General features: G+C 42.9%; 1 protein-coding gene across 4 annotated transcripts in view; it reads right to left on the reverse strand.

The window, feature by feature from the left end:
• CPEB2 (cytoplasmic polyadenylation element binding protein 2) overlaps window positions 1-17,664 on the reverse strand; it is a 65,676-nt gene extending 48,012 nt beyond the window's left edge. For 2 of the 4 annotated variants that reach the window (XM_083460722.1, XM_083460720.1), the window contains exons 1-2: window positions 15,648-17,663; window positions 9,937-10,218 (exon numbers count right to left, since the gene is read on the reverse strand). In XM_083460722.1, coding sequence (XP_083316848.1) covers window positions 9,937-10,218; window positions 15,648-16,283 — 918 coding nt within the window. In that variant the 5' untranslated portion in view covers window positions 16,284-17,663. Of the gene's footprint in view, window positions 1-9,927; window positions 10,219-15,647 lie in introns of all 4 variants that reach the window. The other 2 variants (XM_083460719.1, XM_083460721.1) reach the window with 2 other exon arrangements.
• Between the last annotated feature and the right edge of the window lie 1,753 nt (window positions 17,665-19,417).

Consider the following 19,417-nt stretch of genomic DNA (forward strand, 5'->3'; position numbering starts at 1 on the left):
GGGAAGGGAAGGATAGCTGAATCAGAGCAAATGTCAATTCGAGTTTTCCATGGATTGAAGTTTGCTCTGACAGAGCTTTAAAGAGCAGGTTTTCATGGTGGAGGGAGAGGTGCTTGGACACAGAGCTTTAAATTGCAGACTGTGTCTGTAAGGAATGGAGGAAAGGTAAGTGTGGAAAAGTGCACAAGAGAAACAGACAGACAGATGGAACACATACGGAAGCTGGATCCAGTGAAATGGATACCATTGGAACTGACTAAGTTTCAGTTTCCCCCACCTCTTTCAAATCACAGATCCCAGCTGTCTTCATTGACTAAACCGTAAAAATAATAGGATTTAGTTCCCAACACGACACAGATCCATATAGATTCTCAAAATTTTTCAAAGGATCTAGTCAAACTACCATCAAATTGTAGTTCACATCTGTGTTCTGTGATTTGTTGCTGACTTTATTGGCATACTGTGTAAAAAAATATGAAGATCCATGAGGATCTGTACCTTGAATCAATATTTTAGGGTGCTAACAAGCACTGCATCTGATTTTTTACCATGCAGTCTACCACTGCAAAGTTTAATTTAACATAAGGACCCCATATAACATAATGCAAATTCTAAAGGATCCATTTTAATCCTATTATGAGTGTGTCCACAGATCCCAAAAATGTTTGTGACCTCTGTATTGTTGAAGCAGGAGGTTTAACAGGGTCTGGATAAGTGGTGTCAGGCCATCTCCTCCCAGATATGCTTGCTGTTGGTGTATCAGCCAAGATACTCTAAACCTTGGAAGTCTCTTGACACAAATGATGCAAGCTTTCATGGATGCCTACATCGCTACCTGAATAAAGTGTGCTCTAAAGTAGAAAGGTTATACCACAATTCTCTTTGCTGCAATACATTAATATGTAATTCCTTCTGAAACTTGCACACACAGTTGTTCAGAACCTCTGATTACCTCCAAGTGATTTCCAAACAAGAAAAAGAGCTATCAGTAAGGTCAGAATAATGCAAAATAAGAATATGTATTTCCTGGATACAAAACTAACACAGAGAAAAAACAACAGAAGTTGTTACTCAAGTCTAATATTTTGCTTTTTGGAACCACAGATTTCGATGTGTTTGCTGCTCAAAAGCTGTAACAAATAATTGAGCAAGGGTCATAGGCCCTGACAACTTTACCACTTAATCATAATTGACTATATGAGCTTTACAATATATGTTAGCAATGATAAAGGAACAATAAAATAGCTACATGTTAAAGTGGCGAAGTATTAAAAAGCTGCATATTAAAAGCTGGAAGACTATGGGGAAACTACTTTAATATACAGCAGTTGCAGCTTGAAAAAATCCGTCAGATTTCTAGTGCAAGATATGGAAACTGCTAGTTCAATCTATCTTGGATTCAGTTTTGCTGAAACGAACCTGTAATCTCTGCATATGTTATTAACAATGTAGTATTTATAGCTATAATGCATGTTCCTCAAATGCTGGCATTTCTAAGTTGCAAATGGGTTAAAATTCACATATCGAACTACTTAGGGTAAGGTTTCTGGAGCGAAATTAACATATTTGCCCAAGGTTTGAATACAATCTCTAAAAAAAATATTTTACTTGTTCATGGGATATCCAAGATGGATCACAATGGTCACTGAGCCAGTCTAATAAAAATACCTGTTTGGATTATTTGTAATGCAACTGTAGGCTTAGCACTACAATCCTTTTTTCTAATCATAAAATAATTTTCTGCTTCACCTTTCAGCTTTTTGCTACATCTGATAAATTTTAATGATATCTGTGAATCTCATAGCCTTATCTGGGATAAAAATCAACAGGTTTCTAAAAAAGCTCCTTTTTGGTTAAATTCATAATGATTTCATTATCATTTATATGAGAATTCCTTGCTTCAAGGTAATGCCCAGTGAAGGAAATAAATAATCCTAACTTCACCTATACACAGGTGATGGTGGGGAGGTCTAAACTGACAGTCACAGACCAGAAGATAAAAAATAGCACAATGAAAATGTAAAGTTTGCATGTTGCAGCTGGGATAGCAACAGCAAATTCCATGTTGGGAATGACTAAGGGGACTGAAAAGAAAATTGCTAGTCTCTCCCTCGCAAGGAGGACAACATAGAACAGAAGAAGGTACATAAAAGGACAACAAGAATGATAAAGGTAATGAAACATCTTCTCTATGAGGAAAGGCAAAAGTATTTGGAACTATTTAGCATAGTAAAAGATTTACTGAGGAAGGAATGTGGCAGAAGTTTATAAAATTATACACAATCTGGACAGAGTGAAGAAACACTGGCTCCATTCAGATGTCATGCTAAGTCATGGTTCAAGGTGACGTGAGTGAGCCTACTCTCTTCCCACGTTTTGTGTCTGCCTTTGTTTCCCAAACCATAACTAAGAGCCAAAGTGGAAAGTTCTGAACTCCTTCTCTTGGTCATGTGGGTTGAAGCAGAGTGAATAGGCCTGGGCAGTGTTAGAAACTCAGATACATAAGCTCAGTGCCAAATGGCTCCTTAAACCAAGGTCAGACAGCAAAACAAAATGTATAGGGGTAAGATGGCTCTAAAGTCTTATATGATGGACTATGACTGATTATCAATTAAATAACTGGCTAGTTCAGATGACAACCTTGAGCTAGGTTAAGAACTTTGAGAACTTAAAGTCACACGATCCAGGGAGAGTCCACATATGTATTAGCCTATTCCTACCTCTTTTTCGTAACGGTGACTGCTCCTGCCCAGGCTACACAAAAAAAGCATTTTGGTTCCTGAAATTATTTTCAATTGTACAGATAAAATATAACTGATAGAATTGTACAGGATGTGGTATTAGTGTGTGAAAACAGTCCAATGAACCTCAGGCATGCACTTCCAGATGGTGGAGATGTCAGGCACCATCCAGACATCTTCATTTGGTCACAAGTGTCAAAAACCAGGTGCAAAATGTGCCTGGCTAATTCCGAACACTGGGCCTGGGAGGAGGTTAGGTGCATTCATGCAACACTAAGCCATTCACTTTCTCCCTGTTTCACAATGCTGCAACTCCAGTTCTTATATTCTTAATTACCCTCATCCAAATGAGATATTTAAACTGATAGACAAGACCACCAGACCTTGATTTTCTTAAGAGTCTGCAGTTATTCTTAATTACATTAATATACTGTATATCCTTCTTAAGAATTCACCAAGATATTTTACAGACCTTTCAGTCCATTCTTACTTCCCTAGAAATAACTTATTTAAAGTTGAAAGCTATTACTCTGGTTTTTGATATGCTCTTGTTTTAATCCAAGTTATATTCAAATATTTTACTGTTTTTAAAAAACCTCAAATGTGGAACTGGAGTTCCCTTACCAAAAAATATGTGACCTGCTGTCACACAGGACCTTGGTCTCCTACCTCCATCATTTCTCTAAGCCAGACTGTCATGTATCTCCCACTAATTCTACTCACATGGGAAAAGGTACTTAAGAAGCCTACCTGGGATATGTGACAAATCTGACAAAATGACTATGGCTCTCATTGGTCAGAAAGATCCAAAGGTCACTCTCTTCAGGGAGAAGGGAGAGGAGAGAGAGTATTTAAAAACTGAGCTGCTCTTGCAACTTTTGTCCCTCTCATAATCAGGAATCCAGGCTAGCTCTTCCATATCACCAGGAAGCTAACCAGCCTCACTGCCTATGTGTAAGTAGACTGAGATCATTGTGCTATTAGCAATTAGAATAAAAGTAATCAGGTGTTAGAGCCTTCCGGCTCTTTTTAATATTTCTGTTGGACCTTATTGCCCTTTTCCTTGTGTACTCTTAATAAACTTTCACAACTGAACTAGTGGAATCAGTATGTGACTGCCACCTCAGGATTCGGGAATCACCACGCACCTAGGTTGCTTTGGGTTTAACGCTACTGAAATCTAAGAACAGAGTTAGGAAATCCAGTAATTTGCCCTATTGTCAGGGAGAAACAGCGCGCTGGAGAGCTGACTTTACACTCTACATAAATTGCAAGGGATTGGCTGGAGACATGAAGCCGGCTAATCCAGGATCCCGGAATTAAACCATGAATTGGATATCCTCATTCCCTACCCCTTGTTTCTGGGGATATAGGTGACCCAAAATGAGTGGTGGCAGCAGCAACTACTGGATATTAAGACTCAACTCTTAGTACTGTAGGGAAAAGAAAGGGGTGTGAGACGCTGTCCTAAGCATCCTCCCTTCTTCATGTCTATCACTAAAGCTGACCTCCTCAACATGGGGTTAGAAAGAAGCCAACTGATATTTAAAACTATGGAGATAAGAGTTTAAGTCAGATAACTGCATGACTAAGATAAATAATAATAATAATAATAATAATAATAATAATAATAATAATAATAATAATAATTTTTATTTATACCCCACCCTCCTCAGCCAAGGCCGGGCTCAGGGCGGCTAACAAGCAATAATAAAAACAATATGCCTTAAATTAGGCATGATGTGAAGAACTGGAAAAGAGAGGGGCTTTTTATACATGAAAAAACAATAAAAATTACAATATGGGTCGTTCAATGAAATTTATTGGCAATTGATTAAAGGAAGACAAAAGAAAGGACATCTTCACACAATGCATCATGAGAGTTCTCTTGGCACAATAAATGGTGAAGACCAGGGAGTGAGATGACTTTAAAGGGGGATTAGACAAATTCATGGAGCATATGTTTATCAGCTATTAATCATGTACATTAAATGGAGTCTCCAGATTCAAAGGAAGAGTACCTCAAAGTACAATGAGGGAGGGTATTGTATTCATGCTTTGCACAAATCCTAATCTAAAATACTTCCATATGAGAAACTGCACAAGTCCTGCACATAAAACTGGCAAAAACAATTCATGACAACCTACTAATGTGTCAACAACTTTCTACTATAGGCACAGGGCACTATTACCGGTACATACATACATAGATTCATCAAGGTGTTTCAGTCCAGACAACAGGAAGAGATTGCTCTATTACAGAGACAAACTACATGCGATGCAAAAGATACTGATGGCATATTTTATTTTTTTGCTAAAAGTGCATATGAACGAGGGTATTTGACATCTAGATCAGGGAGGGCAAGATGTATAGGGCAAAACATACAGGTGCAATCAGAGAAATGGGGTTTCAGGGGGGGAAATGATCTGGAAAATTCAATCTCATAGTCTAGCCTGCAAATTAGCGTAATTTGCAGGTTAACTTACATCTGAAAACTTTCAGTTAGCATGGGGGGAGGGAGAGTAGAATTTGGTGCCCTACAGAGTTCTAATTTAGTATGGCTGTTTTATTTGTATTTAATGCACTAAGCTAAAAACTTTGAAAGTGCTTACCTTGTCTAAAACTATTTGAAATTTGTTTCTACACATCCATACTTAGTTTCCACAGAAAATAAAGCTACAAAATGTTCTGCCCCACATGACTAGGTGCAGTTTGTGCTCATATTCCACTCCACGGGGAAAGTATTGTTGGGGTTCTATTATACTAGCTTCTGCATAGCATTTTAGAGCACCAAAGGTAATAAGGCCACCAAGACCCCTAGATCCTTTTCACATGTGCTGCTAGTAAGCCAGGTGCCCCCTCCCATCCTATATCTGTGCATCTGGTTCTTCTTGCCTAAGAGCAGAACCTTACATTTGCCCCTACTGAAATTCATTTTGTTAGCTTGTGCCCAGTTCTTCAATCTGTTAAGGTCATTTTGAATTCTGATTTTGTCTTCTGCAGCATTAGCTACCCCTCCCAGTTTGGTGTCATCTTTGATTAGCATCCCCTCAATTTCTTCATCCAAGTCATTTATAAAGACATTAAACAACAACAGGCCCAAGACAGAACCGTGTGGCACCCCACTTGTTACTTTTTTCCAGGGTGACAAGGAACCATTAATGAGTACTCTTTGGGTTCAGTCAGTCAACCAGCTACAAATCCACCTAACATTTACATTGTTCAACCCACATTTTAGCAGCTTCCTTGTGAGAATATCATGGCAGACTTTGTCAAAAGCCTTACTGAAATCAGGATACACTATGTCCACAACATTTCCATGATCTACCAAGTTTGTAATTCCATCAAAAAAAGAAATCAGATTGGTCTGGCATGACTTATTTGTGAGAAACCCATGCTGGGGCTTAGTAATCACAGCATCCCTTTCTAAATGCTCACAGACCAACAGTTGAATTATCTGTTCTAGGATCTTCCCTGGTATCAATGTCAAGCTCACCGGTTGGTATTTCCTGGGTCATCCCTTTCCCCCTTTTTGAAGATGGGGACAATATTTGCCTGCCTCCAGTCTGCAGGGTCCTCACCTGTTCTCCAAGAATTCTCAAAGATAATAGACAAGGACTCTTAAAATACATCTGCAAGCTCCTTTAGTCCCCTTGGAGGCAGTTCATCAGGCCCTGGAGATTTGAATTCATTTAAAGTAGCTAGGTGTTCCCTTACTGCCTCTTTTCCTATTCTGGGCTGCAGCTCCCTCCTTATATCATTTATTCTGCTATCACCAGATTGGACATTGCTTTCCTTTTGGGTGAATATAAAATAAAAGCCTTATTTACCTCGAGATCACACAGTGTTTGTTGGGAAAAGATCTTGCAATTTTGCTTTTAATAGCAGAAGCCAATAAGCCAGTAGGATGGCATGAATAATCATGTCATATAACAAAGGCAGAGAATTACCGGTAGCTGGAAGATAGCACTGTACAGGTGCCCGTGTAGATCATCCATACATCCAAGACGCAATGAGGAATAATCACAATCATAGGACTTGCTCAGAGGAATAACTGAACTGTTATGGTGCTGCCTCAACTACAATAGCTGCCACTCTCTCCACTCATAAAATGTGCAAAAGCCATTTGCTATTCCAGAAGTGTGGGAAACAACAACAATCCTATTGTCTTATACTTGTTTTATCTGCTTGCTTACAATTCATAAACAATTTCATGCTATACAGAACAAAATGATCCTAACTACTATCAAAAAAGTAGACTTGACATAAATACTACAAGGTCAGAATGAGAATGTCTGTAGCTCATGCTGCTCCTCTTCTTTTTAATTCACATGCTTTAACGTTACAGCCTGGGAGAGCTTAGCTTCAATATGATAAAATTACTTTAGTTTCAAAAACTGTATAAAATGGTGCAAGGGTGGAGTCAAACATGCATCCTTTGTTACCATGGATGTCGCAACACATTTATGAAATCTACTACACACAGCACTAAGAATTGTATAAGGAATAAATTCATGTTTTCCCAATAGCAAAGTATTGTGTTTTCAGTGCTAGGAAAATTCAATTCCTTCTCTACAAGACTTCCTTGAAAGTGATCTCCAGATTTCTCATAGTAATGGAAATGCCACTGCACATTAATAAATGAAAGATAATGGTCATACTGACTACTAACCTCACTGTTAAGATTAAGGTATTTTTCGTACTTTGAGAATACTTTCAAGTGGAGGAAGAGTAGAGGAAAGACTCTGTTGATATATGGGGCACTGGCTTAGCAGTATAGTAAGCAGGATTAACAGTCAAGGCAAAATAGAGTAAGACCTCCTATTCCTGAATGACAACTCCACCCAATTACCAGTACACAATATCCAAGTTGCTTCTCAACACAGCAATATTAACCATAACCCTTTTTTTTAAAAAAAAATTACAGTGTGTGTGGAACAATTTTCAATTTGCATTCCCCAAACCATAAGCAATATAAACTCTGGGACTTTATCAAAAAAATATTTTAAAGCCACTAAATTCTGTACAAGTACACGTGTATCACTCACACAGATACCTCAAATTTCTGTGCCACTCAAACATCTACAAATGCATCAAGAAAAGCTGGCCCAACAATAGTATTCTGAAGTTTCAGAACTTAATACAGTGGTACCTCGCAAGACGAATGCCTCGCAAGACGAATGCCTCGCAAGACGAAAGAGTTTTCCGTTTTTTCAGTCGTTCCGCAAGACGAATTTCCCTATGGGCTTCCTTCGCAAGACGAGTTCTTGCGAGTTTGTTTCCTTTTTCTTAAAGCCGCTAAGCCGTTAATAGCCGCTAAGCCGCTAATAGCCGTGCTTCGCAAGACGAAAAAACCGCAAGACGAAGAGACTCGCGGAACGGATTAATTTCGTCTTGCGAGGCACCACTGTACCTAACACATGCAAAAACTAAGTGTTGAATGAAATATGATTTTCAAGATAGGACACACAGATTTATACAAAGCCATCTGCTGCAGTTAAATCCAGTTACTTCAACATCATTTCAACACAATTCTGCCCTGCAGGATGCAAGCTTCCAGCCTAAATGGGGAGCACAAAACTATGCCCACTAAAGGCCTACTCAATGTCGAATGAAAGTGTTGCCTCCTGTATCTTTGATCTGAGGTGATCTACATTGAAATTCCATTTTCAGCACAACATGGTTGATTTATAGTTTGTGATCTTCTACACAGATTGTTTTCTCATTACTGTCTAGGCAAGCCACTCCACTGTTATCTATTAAGATTTTTGTTATGTGCAATGTACTTTAATACTGCTCTGGATAACATCTTATTGAACTCTAATCCTAGCCTTGGTTGCAACATCTGCTAGTGTACACAACATCAACAGCACCAGACTCTTGGGGCCCAGGGAACATTTTTTCACCTGTGTTGGGAGTGTCTGATTGTAAAAAAAAGTCATGGCATAATGTGTTTCATTAGTTTTCCATTATCTTCAAAACTTCTATTCAAATAACTCTACAAGGTTGGCTTTTAAATATATGGCACAACCAAACTCGACAACTGCACCCCAAAGAACTTACAACATGGCTGAAGGTACCACCTAGGATTATCCATGTTGCAAAAATTGAAGACACTAGGATCTGCAAATTTCTTTATGGTATAACAATGCATGGAACTTGACAACCAGAGAAATGATAATGTACAATGTAAAGTCCCCAAAGCTCTCAAACACCCAGAACATACTTTACGTTATGGTGGGACTATATTACTCATACTAATACAAATAATTTTCATTAGTAAGTCCATATGCCATGCTTTGAAGAAAAGCATGGCATATGGACTTATTAATAGTTGTTCTTTGATATGTGTCTACATCACTCATGTACTCATTGAAAGAAGTGATAATACAACACATTTTCTTTGATATTTTGGCTATTGCCTTGTTTTGTAGTTTATGCAAAACTGAAAAAACTCATCTTTTTTTTCAGATTCTCTAAGTACCAAGTTGCTCATTTCAGTGGTATGAAATGAAGGGAAAACTGACAAGGAAACCAGAGTTAATTTACAAGGGAAATCATACGACTAAAGTATAAAAAAGAGAATACTTGCATTCCAAATCTAAATATTTGCAGTGCCACGTTTGCAATGCCAGCAGAAAGTCATTGCTATACTAATGCAGTATCAAGATCCGCAGTGCTAAGTATTCCACCGTACTGACTGTTGACCTTCATAGCAAGTTTCAGGGTGCAAAACATTGCTCTGACAATATACAGTGGAACTTCGGGTTACATGACCTTCAGGTAATGTTAACTTTCGGGTTGCAAACGTGGCCAATCCGGAAGTGTATACTTCCGGGTTTCATCACGTACGCATGCGCAGTACTGCTCTATCACGCCGCGTGCGTGCACAGAAGCGGTGCCTGTAGATGCGGACTTTCTGGGGTACGTACGAATTAAGTTTTGTACCATAATGAATTAAGTTCGTATCTGGAGGCTCCACTGTATAAGCGTTACAAAAGTTGCATGATTAAGGAAGTATTCAGTTTTCTCTCATTCAATATCTACAGAGAGAACTAAACAACACAAGCTATATATTAAGGAGATGTAACTGTAGTCAGAAAGTACATTTTCATCCATCTTACTTATTTTAAAAACAGCATGTTGGCAAAAGTTGAACAACATCAAAAGGCTGTGGTTACATACCATTCTTACCTGTAAGGGTAAGAGCGTGTTACTGTTGCTGTCTGTTCGGAAAACATTATCTTCAATCCATGATTTAGGAGTCAGTGATGGAGTAGAACGAGTAAACTTGGGAGGAGCTATGACGTTACCAGAAAACGGCTTCTTTAAGGGAGAGATCTGGTTCATAGTTCCTGGAATTCCCATGTTTCCAGTTCTACGATGGTCTCTACCATGCACACTTCCCCAAGACATATTTCCTGTGCTCCAGCCAGTACTCTGATGGTTGCTCCAGGGTGATGTCTTCAGAAGAGGCTGAGGAGGGGAAGCGAAGGAGGAGAAATACTAAAGTTATTTGAAAATATTTCTGATCAATTTCTTTAAAAGTATTGGTAACACAGCCTAATCCTATGCATGACTGCTCAGAAATTATTTCTGCTGAATTCAGAATTCCGCTTACTCCCAAATAAGCTTAATACCACAATCTTATTAAAGCCAAATTGACTTTTTCTGGATCAAGGCAACAGGAGAAACACAAAACATAGTTCTTAGTTTTGTTAAACCTAGCATATACAGTCATACCTCAGGTTAAAGTAGCTTCGGGATGAGTATTTTCGGGTTGTGCGCTGCGGTGACCCGGAAGTAATGGAGCGCGTTACTTCTGGGTTTCGCCGCTCACGCATGCGCTCAAAATGATGTCACACGCATGCGTGGAATCGGTGAATCGCGGCCCGTGCACACGCGGACATGGGTTGCATTCGCTTCAGGATGCCAACGGGGCTCTGGAACGGATCCCGTTCGCATCCAGAGGTACCACTGTACGTAGTAGTGACATGAGAATGACAACAGGTATCTCTGGCGATTGCTATGAGAGGCTCAAGCTTTCTATTCCCATCTCAATTTTTGCATGTTATTTTTCTAGGGCAGAACTTGGGGGCCCAGCCACTTTAAGTACTAATCTTATAATACCAAGGAAATAAAACTTTTTTCTTTCTGCTAATTTCCTCTCTTGCTGTGAGATCAGTCCCACACTCACTCTCTCTAAAAGTTTTAGTGCCCCTGTACTAATGAAAGAAAAGATGTGACTGACTAAAAGAGTACAAAACCAAAAGTTGCCACTTATTAATAGAATCTATTTCCTATGTGTAGACAGAAACAGATGAATCAGGTTTTAAAGAAAAATGTCAAAACTACAGGCCAGATTTATAATATCCCAAAATGATCAGCCCTGTTCTCTCACAAATTAGGAAATATTTGCAATTCCTCAACTTGAGTGCTTGGTTGAACTTGCAGTCCAGAGTCTCACTGTTCTGTATCTCTAACATTATTCATAAATAATTAAAATGAAAACTGGCACTTGCTTTATACATACCACTGAAGGTTTCACACACACACACACACACACACACACACACACACACAATAATACGTATTTATCCCTATTTCAATAATACTATCTTCCTATATACATTTATTTTGATAAGTGAGGTGATTCTCTCAGGATTACAGAAGTATGCAAGGCTTAAAGTGCAACTCAAAATTAAGTCTTACTGTGTTCAATGGGGCTTGCCCCCAGGTGACAAAGTACTGTATAAGACTGCACCTTTAATGTCCCACAGATATTTGCTAGCTCAACTGTCCATAATACTTATGTGTACTCAGCTCTTTATCTTTCAGACTGTTGGTGTGACAGAAATAACTGTTACAATTTTCAAAGGTTTTCTGACTAGTCACCTGGAAAAGATTCTTATTTATCACAGCTGATTGGGTGAGTTGCTATTTACAAGCTTAAGGTAGCTATATTTGGGGTTTTTTATGAAACAGCTAAAGCTAGGCCATAAAGCATCATCATATACAATAAAAGCATAAGAAGTTGATGACTTAAGAAGTAAGTAAAAGCATAGTAGCCCTAGGAAAGGTAGAAGGATGGTCCAGGTTGGGGGGGGGAGAGATGTTGCACAGAATAACCATTCAAAATTCCTTCTTTAGCTTTTGGTACAATATTTTATGTCAAGTGGTATGACGGAAAAGCTTTTCAATGACACTGATACGGGAACAGCTATAGCTGTGCAATGTGTCAACCTCCAATGTTAATAATTTAACACTTGGCTTAAAAAACAACAACCCCGTACATTTAAAAAGAATTTGGGAGGGGCAACTTATAGTACTGCAACAACTAGAGGGCTACTACAGTGGTGCCTCGCATGACAAAAAGAATCCGTTCTGTGATTCTCTTCGTCTAGCGGTTTTTTCGTCTTGCAAAGCAAGCCCATTGACAGATTAGCGCTATTAGTGGCTTATCTGCTGATCGGATCAGCTGATAAGCGGCTTAGCGGCTTAGAAAAAGGGGGGGGGAAGCAAGCCCATAGGAAATTTGTTTTGCGAAGCACCTCCAAAACGGAAAACTCTTTCGTCTAGCGAGTTTTCCATCTTGCGAGGCATTCGTCTTGCGGGGCACCACTGTATTCCCATTAGCCCCAGTCACCATGGCCAATCGTCAGGGATGATGGGAGCTAGTATCTCACAGGAACAGTCACGATATAATTATTTCAAAGTGAAATATTTTCAAGACTGTTGTGATACATCCTGGTGAAGAAGATATATAAACCATTTGGGGAGGATAATTAAGCAGACACTAAAGTCCTATATAATTGCAGATAGACATGGTCAGTCTTGAATGTCTCATGCTGCAATTTTTAGGAGAAATATGCATCATACTGTAAAACTAACAGGGAAGGTAACAGGATTTTCATCTTTACAGCTAGTCTGATGTCCACCAAGTACTACTATTTATAAAGCTTAAAGCACAAAAGGCAGAAGAGATTTCATTTGCTTTGTGAAAAACTTAAAAATTGTTTCTGTAATTCTTAGCTTGTCCAACAATAGACTGAATAGTGAATATCAAAGATACTTTTAAAAAATCTTATTTTAGTTTCTCCATTAAATACAACTTATAATTCTTTTTTGTTTTGTCATTGTAGGTCTTTATTACAGAAACACAGTTGGTTACACAATCATAATTAGATTCTACACCATCATGGGTGACATTTGATCTCAATCCACTTTTGACCTGCTAGGCAGCCGCTTACTCTCTCAGCCATCTGTAAAATGGGAGCAGCAGCAATCTACAAGGCCAGCTTGTTCCAAGAAGAAGCAAGAGGCCTTTAACATTAAAGAGCTTTAAATGAATCAATAAAAAGATTAGAAGGAAAATGTTTAATACTAAGCATAAATGTACAATACTAGAGCACAAACAAAATGCAGCACATTACCCGATGAACAAGGAAGTTTAAAGCTAGTCTGTTATAGAAAACATGAAACTGTAAACTTATATTACTGTGAGTATGCAGAGCCCATTGAAAGAAGAAAGCTTCCAACCAATGGGAGAAAAGGTTTTCAGCCCACCCATAAGGTAGCAGTAAGTGCTGCATGCGAAAAGACTGGGACAACCTGAAATACCACACTGAAACTTTTCTTGGCATCTACAGCTGCTTATGCAAGCTGCTTAGCACATAGCTCAGTGTTGCAAAATAAAACGTAAGCGGAAATTTGTGTACAGACCTATTCACAACCTGGATAAATCAAGACACTCAGTTTAAGCTGCTTTAGGCCAATTTATGGGTGTGTGGATTGGAATGCCAGATTTTGGACTACCACTTATGGTTGTTGGTTTACACATATGTATAACTCATTTAAACAAAAAACAGTCACTATAAACTAATAAACTTGTCTGAAACAGATGTTCAAAACTGCCCTGTTCTGTTCATTATGAAGTTAGGATGTTGCTGATTCACTGCAAAATAAAACTATTGAATAAAAGCAAATAAAATCTAAAGGTAGCCAGTATAACAACCCAGTGAATATTGCTTAAACATAACTATAAGTTATGTAGACCCTTCATCATGGGCGTAGCCAGGATTTTGATTGATTCCCCCCCCCCCCCGCTACACCCATGCCCTTCATAACTGAAATCCTGTGTATACTTATCCAGATGTAAGTTGTACTGAATACAGAACTTCCACTATTTGGTAATTTATTTGGTTTGGAAAAAACTGATAATCTGCTTTTTGAGCTCATACTCCACAAAGTGGCTATCATCGTTAGGTAAAAATACAATACAAAACCATTTACAAATATCCAGCGGAAAAACCCAATGCAAAATAAACAATAAAAACTAGCAGTAAAATTCAGCAGATCTCAGCATAGAAACCCTAGTTTATTTACAAGTAAACATGCATAAGATTGCACTGATTGTATTGTTAAGTGCATGAAATGTCTAGGCCATATTATCTATACAGAGAATAAATATTTAATGGAAAAAGCCTAACCATGTTTACTCAGAAGTAAGTTCTACTGAATTCAATAGGGCTTTCTGCCAGTTAAGTGGGTTAAGACTGCAGATTTGATCAAGAGGACTGGGAAGAGAGAACAGCCAACTGAATGCTAGTACAGTAATTTATTATGAATTACTGTAACAGAAACTAAGAGAAAGATGTGGGAGTTAAAGGTCTCCTTTGTCTTCCTAGGACTTCTTCACATATTACCGAATTCCAACAAAGAAAGCACTTTCATGTATTGCACAATGTAAGTCCAATACAGAATGCCATATGTGACAATTACACCTCAATGGTTGATTGCCCAATGCACACATACTGTGCAAAAAAAGCAAACATGTAAGAACATCCACACACAACTGACCTATACACAGCATTCATTTTATCTTTATTTTTTTACGACTTATTTTTCCCATTGGAATTTTGTAACTTGTGAAACCATCCTAAAGATTATAGCACATATTTATTCCCCCTTGCCCCTACCCTGAGGTAACCTTTGCGCTAGAAAAGCCATATACATGGTCACAAGTGTTCCCTTGTGGGCACATTGGACCGGGAGGTCAGGTGTGGTACGTCTTGTCAACTCCCAACCCCTAGAAAAACTCCTCTCTCCGAAGGAAGGCACCTTGGGCCCCCACCATGTTCCACTAGCCAGCTGGCGGCTTGACACTGCTCTGACACTTCAGCATGTGCATTGGTGTCGTTCAAAATCTCTCGCATGTGCGCACACACAGCCTACCCAGGTGAACTGTTTTCTTTGGCCCCCCAGCCCCTTCCTCCTGCAGTCCCTCTCCTCAAAAACAGATTCCTGCCACAGCAGACATGGCAAACTCTTCTTGGAAGAGAGCAACCCTATAGGGCAGGGTTCAAACCTGAGAAGCTTTAAACAGAACTTGCCACCATATTTCCTTGGTCAATTTCCATGCATTCGAAGTGTGTGTCCCCCCATTCTTTTATGTTTTCAGCAAAAGCAATGTTTAAAGCAAAAATAGCACGCATGCACACACAACGCCACTAAGGTCCTTCCATCATAGGACATCCTCTTTCGAGATATATAGACACACACTCCTCTTCCTTTGACACACACACACAGAAACACACAAACCCTGTTTCACCACCAGCTTTCTGTAAGCAATTAAATTCCTCTTTGCCCAGCCCTCCGGCCATTAAACCACCTACGGCCTTCCAAAGGGGGGAGGACGACTGTTAATACACCGTTTTCCTGCGCGATCCTGTATTCAATCGATAGGTCCAAACTGCTTCGCCGCGAATGCCTCGATCGGACTAGGAGGGCCGGATCGGGGAAACGGCCAGTGATCGGCCATAGCTACCACAGAGCTGGATCTTCTTCTCCTCCGGGTCGCCACCCACCCTGGACCCCCGAGGACCCCCGATTCCCGCAGCACCCACCTGGTGGTGGTTGTAGGAGTTCCTCTGCTGCAGGAAGGCGGCTGCCGCTGCGGCCGCGGCCGCCTGGTGTTGGTGGTGCTGCTGCTGCAGCTGCGGGCTGACGGGCGAGCGCCGGTTCTGCTGCTGCTGCTGCTGCTGCTGAGGTAAACTGATCTGAGGCGGCGGCGGCGGCGCTGCGGAGAAGGGGCTTCCGAAAGGCCCCACGGAGGCGGCGTGGGTCGACACGGGCGAGAAGCTCTGGAAGAAAGCCGGGTTGAGGGACGACGGCATCCCGCCGCCGCCGCCCGCCGCGTAGAAACTGCTGCCGCCCTCCGAAGACGACGACGACTCCGGGCTCGGCGGAGGAGCCATGGCGGCGGCTGAGGCGGCCGGAGGAGGCGGCTGCGGCGGAGGCTGCTGGCCCGGCGGCGGTTGCTGAGGCGGCGGCGGCGGCGAGGTCTGCACCGACCACGGCGTGCCGAAGCTGGGCAGCGGCGGAGGGGAGGCCGCGGCGGCCGAGGAGGAGCCTCCGCCGTGAGGGCTGCCCAGCTCGGGGCTCTGCAAGCTGCTGAAGCCCGAGCCCAGCCCGCCGGGCAGGAGGCTCCCGGCGCTGCCCAGCAAGTGGCTGCTGCTGCTGCTGCTGGGGGGAGACTCCATAGGGAGGAGGGCGAGAAGGGAGCGGGCGACGGCGCCGCTTCACCACCACCTGGCAGTCGGCGTCGCCGCCGGGCGCCACATCGGGGTCCGGCCGAGGGACGCCGTGAGTCCGCTGGCGGCGGCGGCGGCGCTTGGGCTGCTGCGCTGTGAGGAGAAAGGGCGGCGCGGGCGAAGCGAGCCTTCGGGGCGGCTCAGCTCGCGAGGCGGCGGCGGCGGCGGCGCCGCTGAGGGAGAGGCGGGAGGCCGCCGCGGGTTGACACGCAGCAGGCGACTCCCTCGTCCGGGTCGGGGTTTAAAGCCGGCCGGGGCGGAGAGAAGAGGAGAGCGGTGGGTGGGGGCCGCCGGCGCCGCCCGCTTCGCCCGGCGCTCCAGCCTCGCCTTCCCCGCCGTCAGCCCCGCCAGCGGCGCTCGCCCTCCCCTGACAAGCTGCTTCGGGGAAGCTGCGTCCGGAGCGGCGAGAAGGACCGAGGGCGACGCCTCCTCCCTCCGCCGAAGCGCGGCTGCTGCTGCTGCTGGCTCGGCGCTTTCCTTTTTCTCCCTCTCTGCAGCGTCCGGCTCTTTCAGTCAATGCAAAGGCTGCCCTTCTTCTTTTCTCCCCCTCCTCGATGCTGCCCAGTTTTTATTTTGTTGGGGGGGGGGGCGAGCCAATCTTCCTTCCTGGCTTGCTTCGCCCCCAAAGTACCCAGCGATGGCGAAACCAGACCTTCCCTGCTCGTTGCTCAAAGAGGCTTCGGCTGCAAAATCGTGTATTTGGGTTCTTTGGGGGGGGGCAGGGGGCGGAGAGAAGTGGGGGAGGGTTTTAACTAACAAAAACCTGTCCTGGACCAAAAAAAAAAAGGGGGGGGGACAACCACCGCCCTTCACGGAATAGAAATTGTCAAAGTTATTTAAAAAAAAAGATTCAGTATATGTAGATCTCGAAGCAGCCCCGTTTCTGACTGGTGTCCAACTCTATTGAATGGATTTCCTCACGTCACTAAAGTACTGGGGGAAAACCCCCCTGTGCTGAAAAATAGCCCCCGCTTTAAAGAAGACATTGAAAAAATTATTGGGGGAAAAAACCCCTTCCGAAACCAGAGATTTCTTTCTCTCGGTCTGTACATAAATACGTATATCTGCCTATCTATCGATCTCATTTATCTGCATAAAAACTGACGCGACCCCTCGATCTCGTGCTCTTAGCAGCTCCTGTCAAAGCCCCTCCATGGTCTACTGTCCTGGCCTGCGCAAAAGAAAGGACTGGGAAGACACCCCCCCCTCCCCAAAGGGCGGCCGCCTCTTTTCCCTGCCCAGGATCCCCGCGTTTCGTTTCTTCCGCAGCCGGTCTGTCAGCCCCGCCTGAGCAGCGCCAGCCCCGCCGCAGCCGCCCGCATAAGAACCCGGAACTGCCGTCACGGCCGTCACGCATCACAATCCCGCCCCTCGCAAGTCTGTCAACGTCCCCGCCGCGCCCTCAGGCCCCGCCTCCTTGTTAATTATTCATGCGCCGTCGGCTCGTGTCTCTCCGTGGCGTCTTCGACGTCGGTTATTCGGCGCTGGGGGGGGGGGGAGCCGGACGAGACCAACGCGAGACATTTCATTAGGGGGGGCTTCTCTTTTACAAAACATTCATTAACGCGGCCGGAGGGATACGTTGGCTGACACGGTGGAAAGCTAATTTGGGTGTTTTACTTGGCTACGTTGGGAAACAGCGTCTCCTCTCTCCCTGCCTCCCCCAGGAAGCGCTGCGCAATCGGCTCTCCCGAGGCGCCTGACGTCACTCCAACGCCTTGTTCGCGTGGGACACGGTCCCGCCCACCACTCGCTTTGCAACGTCATCAGTCGCTTTCCGCAAGCTGCGGCAAGTGGCTCGCTTTGGTTTTGATTCAGTATATTTCTATGCCTCTTGTCATTGAAATGAATCCCAAAGTGGCTCGCAAACAACTAATAACGACAACATGGTAGAACGCAACAGAACATCACAAAGGCAGCACAGATCATATAAGATAATTAACGCATCATCAGTGAAACAAACATTTACAATCTAAAGAACACTGTTAACAAGGCAGCAACTAAAACAACTAAAACTAAACATCACAATACAGCAAAAGTCACGTTTTATGATTGACAAATAAATACAGCATTTATAATCTATAAAGTAAAGCCCAGAGAGTGGGGGGAGCGGGAACTAAGCTGGTGGGAACTTAACTGCTGGCTGGCAAGATGCAGATTCCGGCTCCTAATGCTTTATTATGTTTTCATATGCGCTGGAAGCCGCCCAGAGTGTCTGGGGCAACCCAGTCAGATGGTGGGGTGCAAATTTAAAAAATACAAATAAACAGCTATAAATATAGAAAGAAATGAAATAAAACAAACTTTGATTGAGGGAACACACACACACACACACACTATTAAAACCATACAAAGAATTACAATAATAAAATAATAAAAGCAACATGACGCTAGACCTGTCATTGAAAATAGTCAGTTCCCAAAAACCTGTTGGAATCAGAAAGTCCTTCACTTGCTGGTGGAAGGATAGCAAGGAGAGAGGCAGTCTAGTTTCTTCAGAGAGGGAGTTCCATAGTTTCATAGCAGCCACCACCGAGAAGGCCCTTGGTATCAGCTCCAGCCCTTTCTCATACAACCATTCTGTATCAAGTGGTGGAGTCTCTCCTGGAAGTAACATTTTCACGTTAGTGAGACTGGTTGAAAAGCTTCAGCATGTTCCATAGGTAAAGGTAAAGGGACCCCTGACCGTTAGGTCCAGTCGTGGCCGGCTCTGGGGTTGCGGCGCTCATCTCGCTTTATTGGCCGACGTACAGCTTCCAGCATGACTAAGCTGCTTCTGGCGAACCAGAGCAGCACACGGAAATGCCGTTTACCTTCCCGCCAGAGCGGTACCTATTTATCTACTTGCACTTTGACGTGCTTTTGAACTGCTAGGTTGGCAGGAGCAGGGACCAAGCAACAGGAGCTCACCCCGTCGTGGGGATTTGAACTGCCAACCATCTGATCGGCAAGTCCTAGGCTCTGTGGTTTAACCCACAGCGCCACCCGTGTCCCATGTTCTATACAAACATACATTTATCTGCCCAAGGTTGAGCACCTGAAAAACGGGCTTGGCAAGATCCCAGTGTGGTCAGTTTGGGCTG

Source organism: Podarcis liolepis, assembly GCF_965112155.1.
Source record: "Podarcis liolepis genome assembly, chromosome: 9".
Taxonomy (NCBI): Eukaryota; Metazoa; Chordata; class Lepidosauria; order Squamata; family Lacertidae; genus Podarcis; species Podarcis liolepis.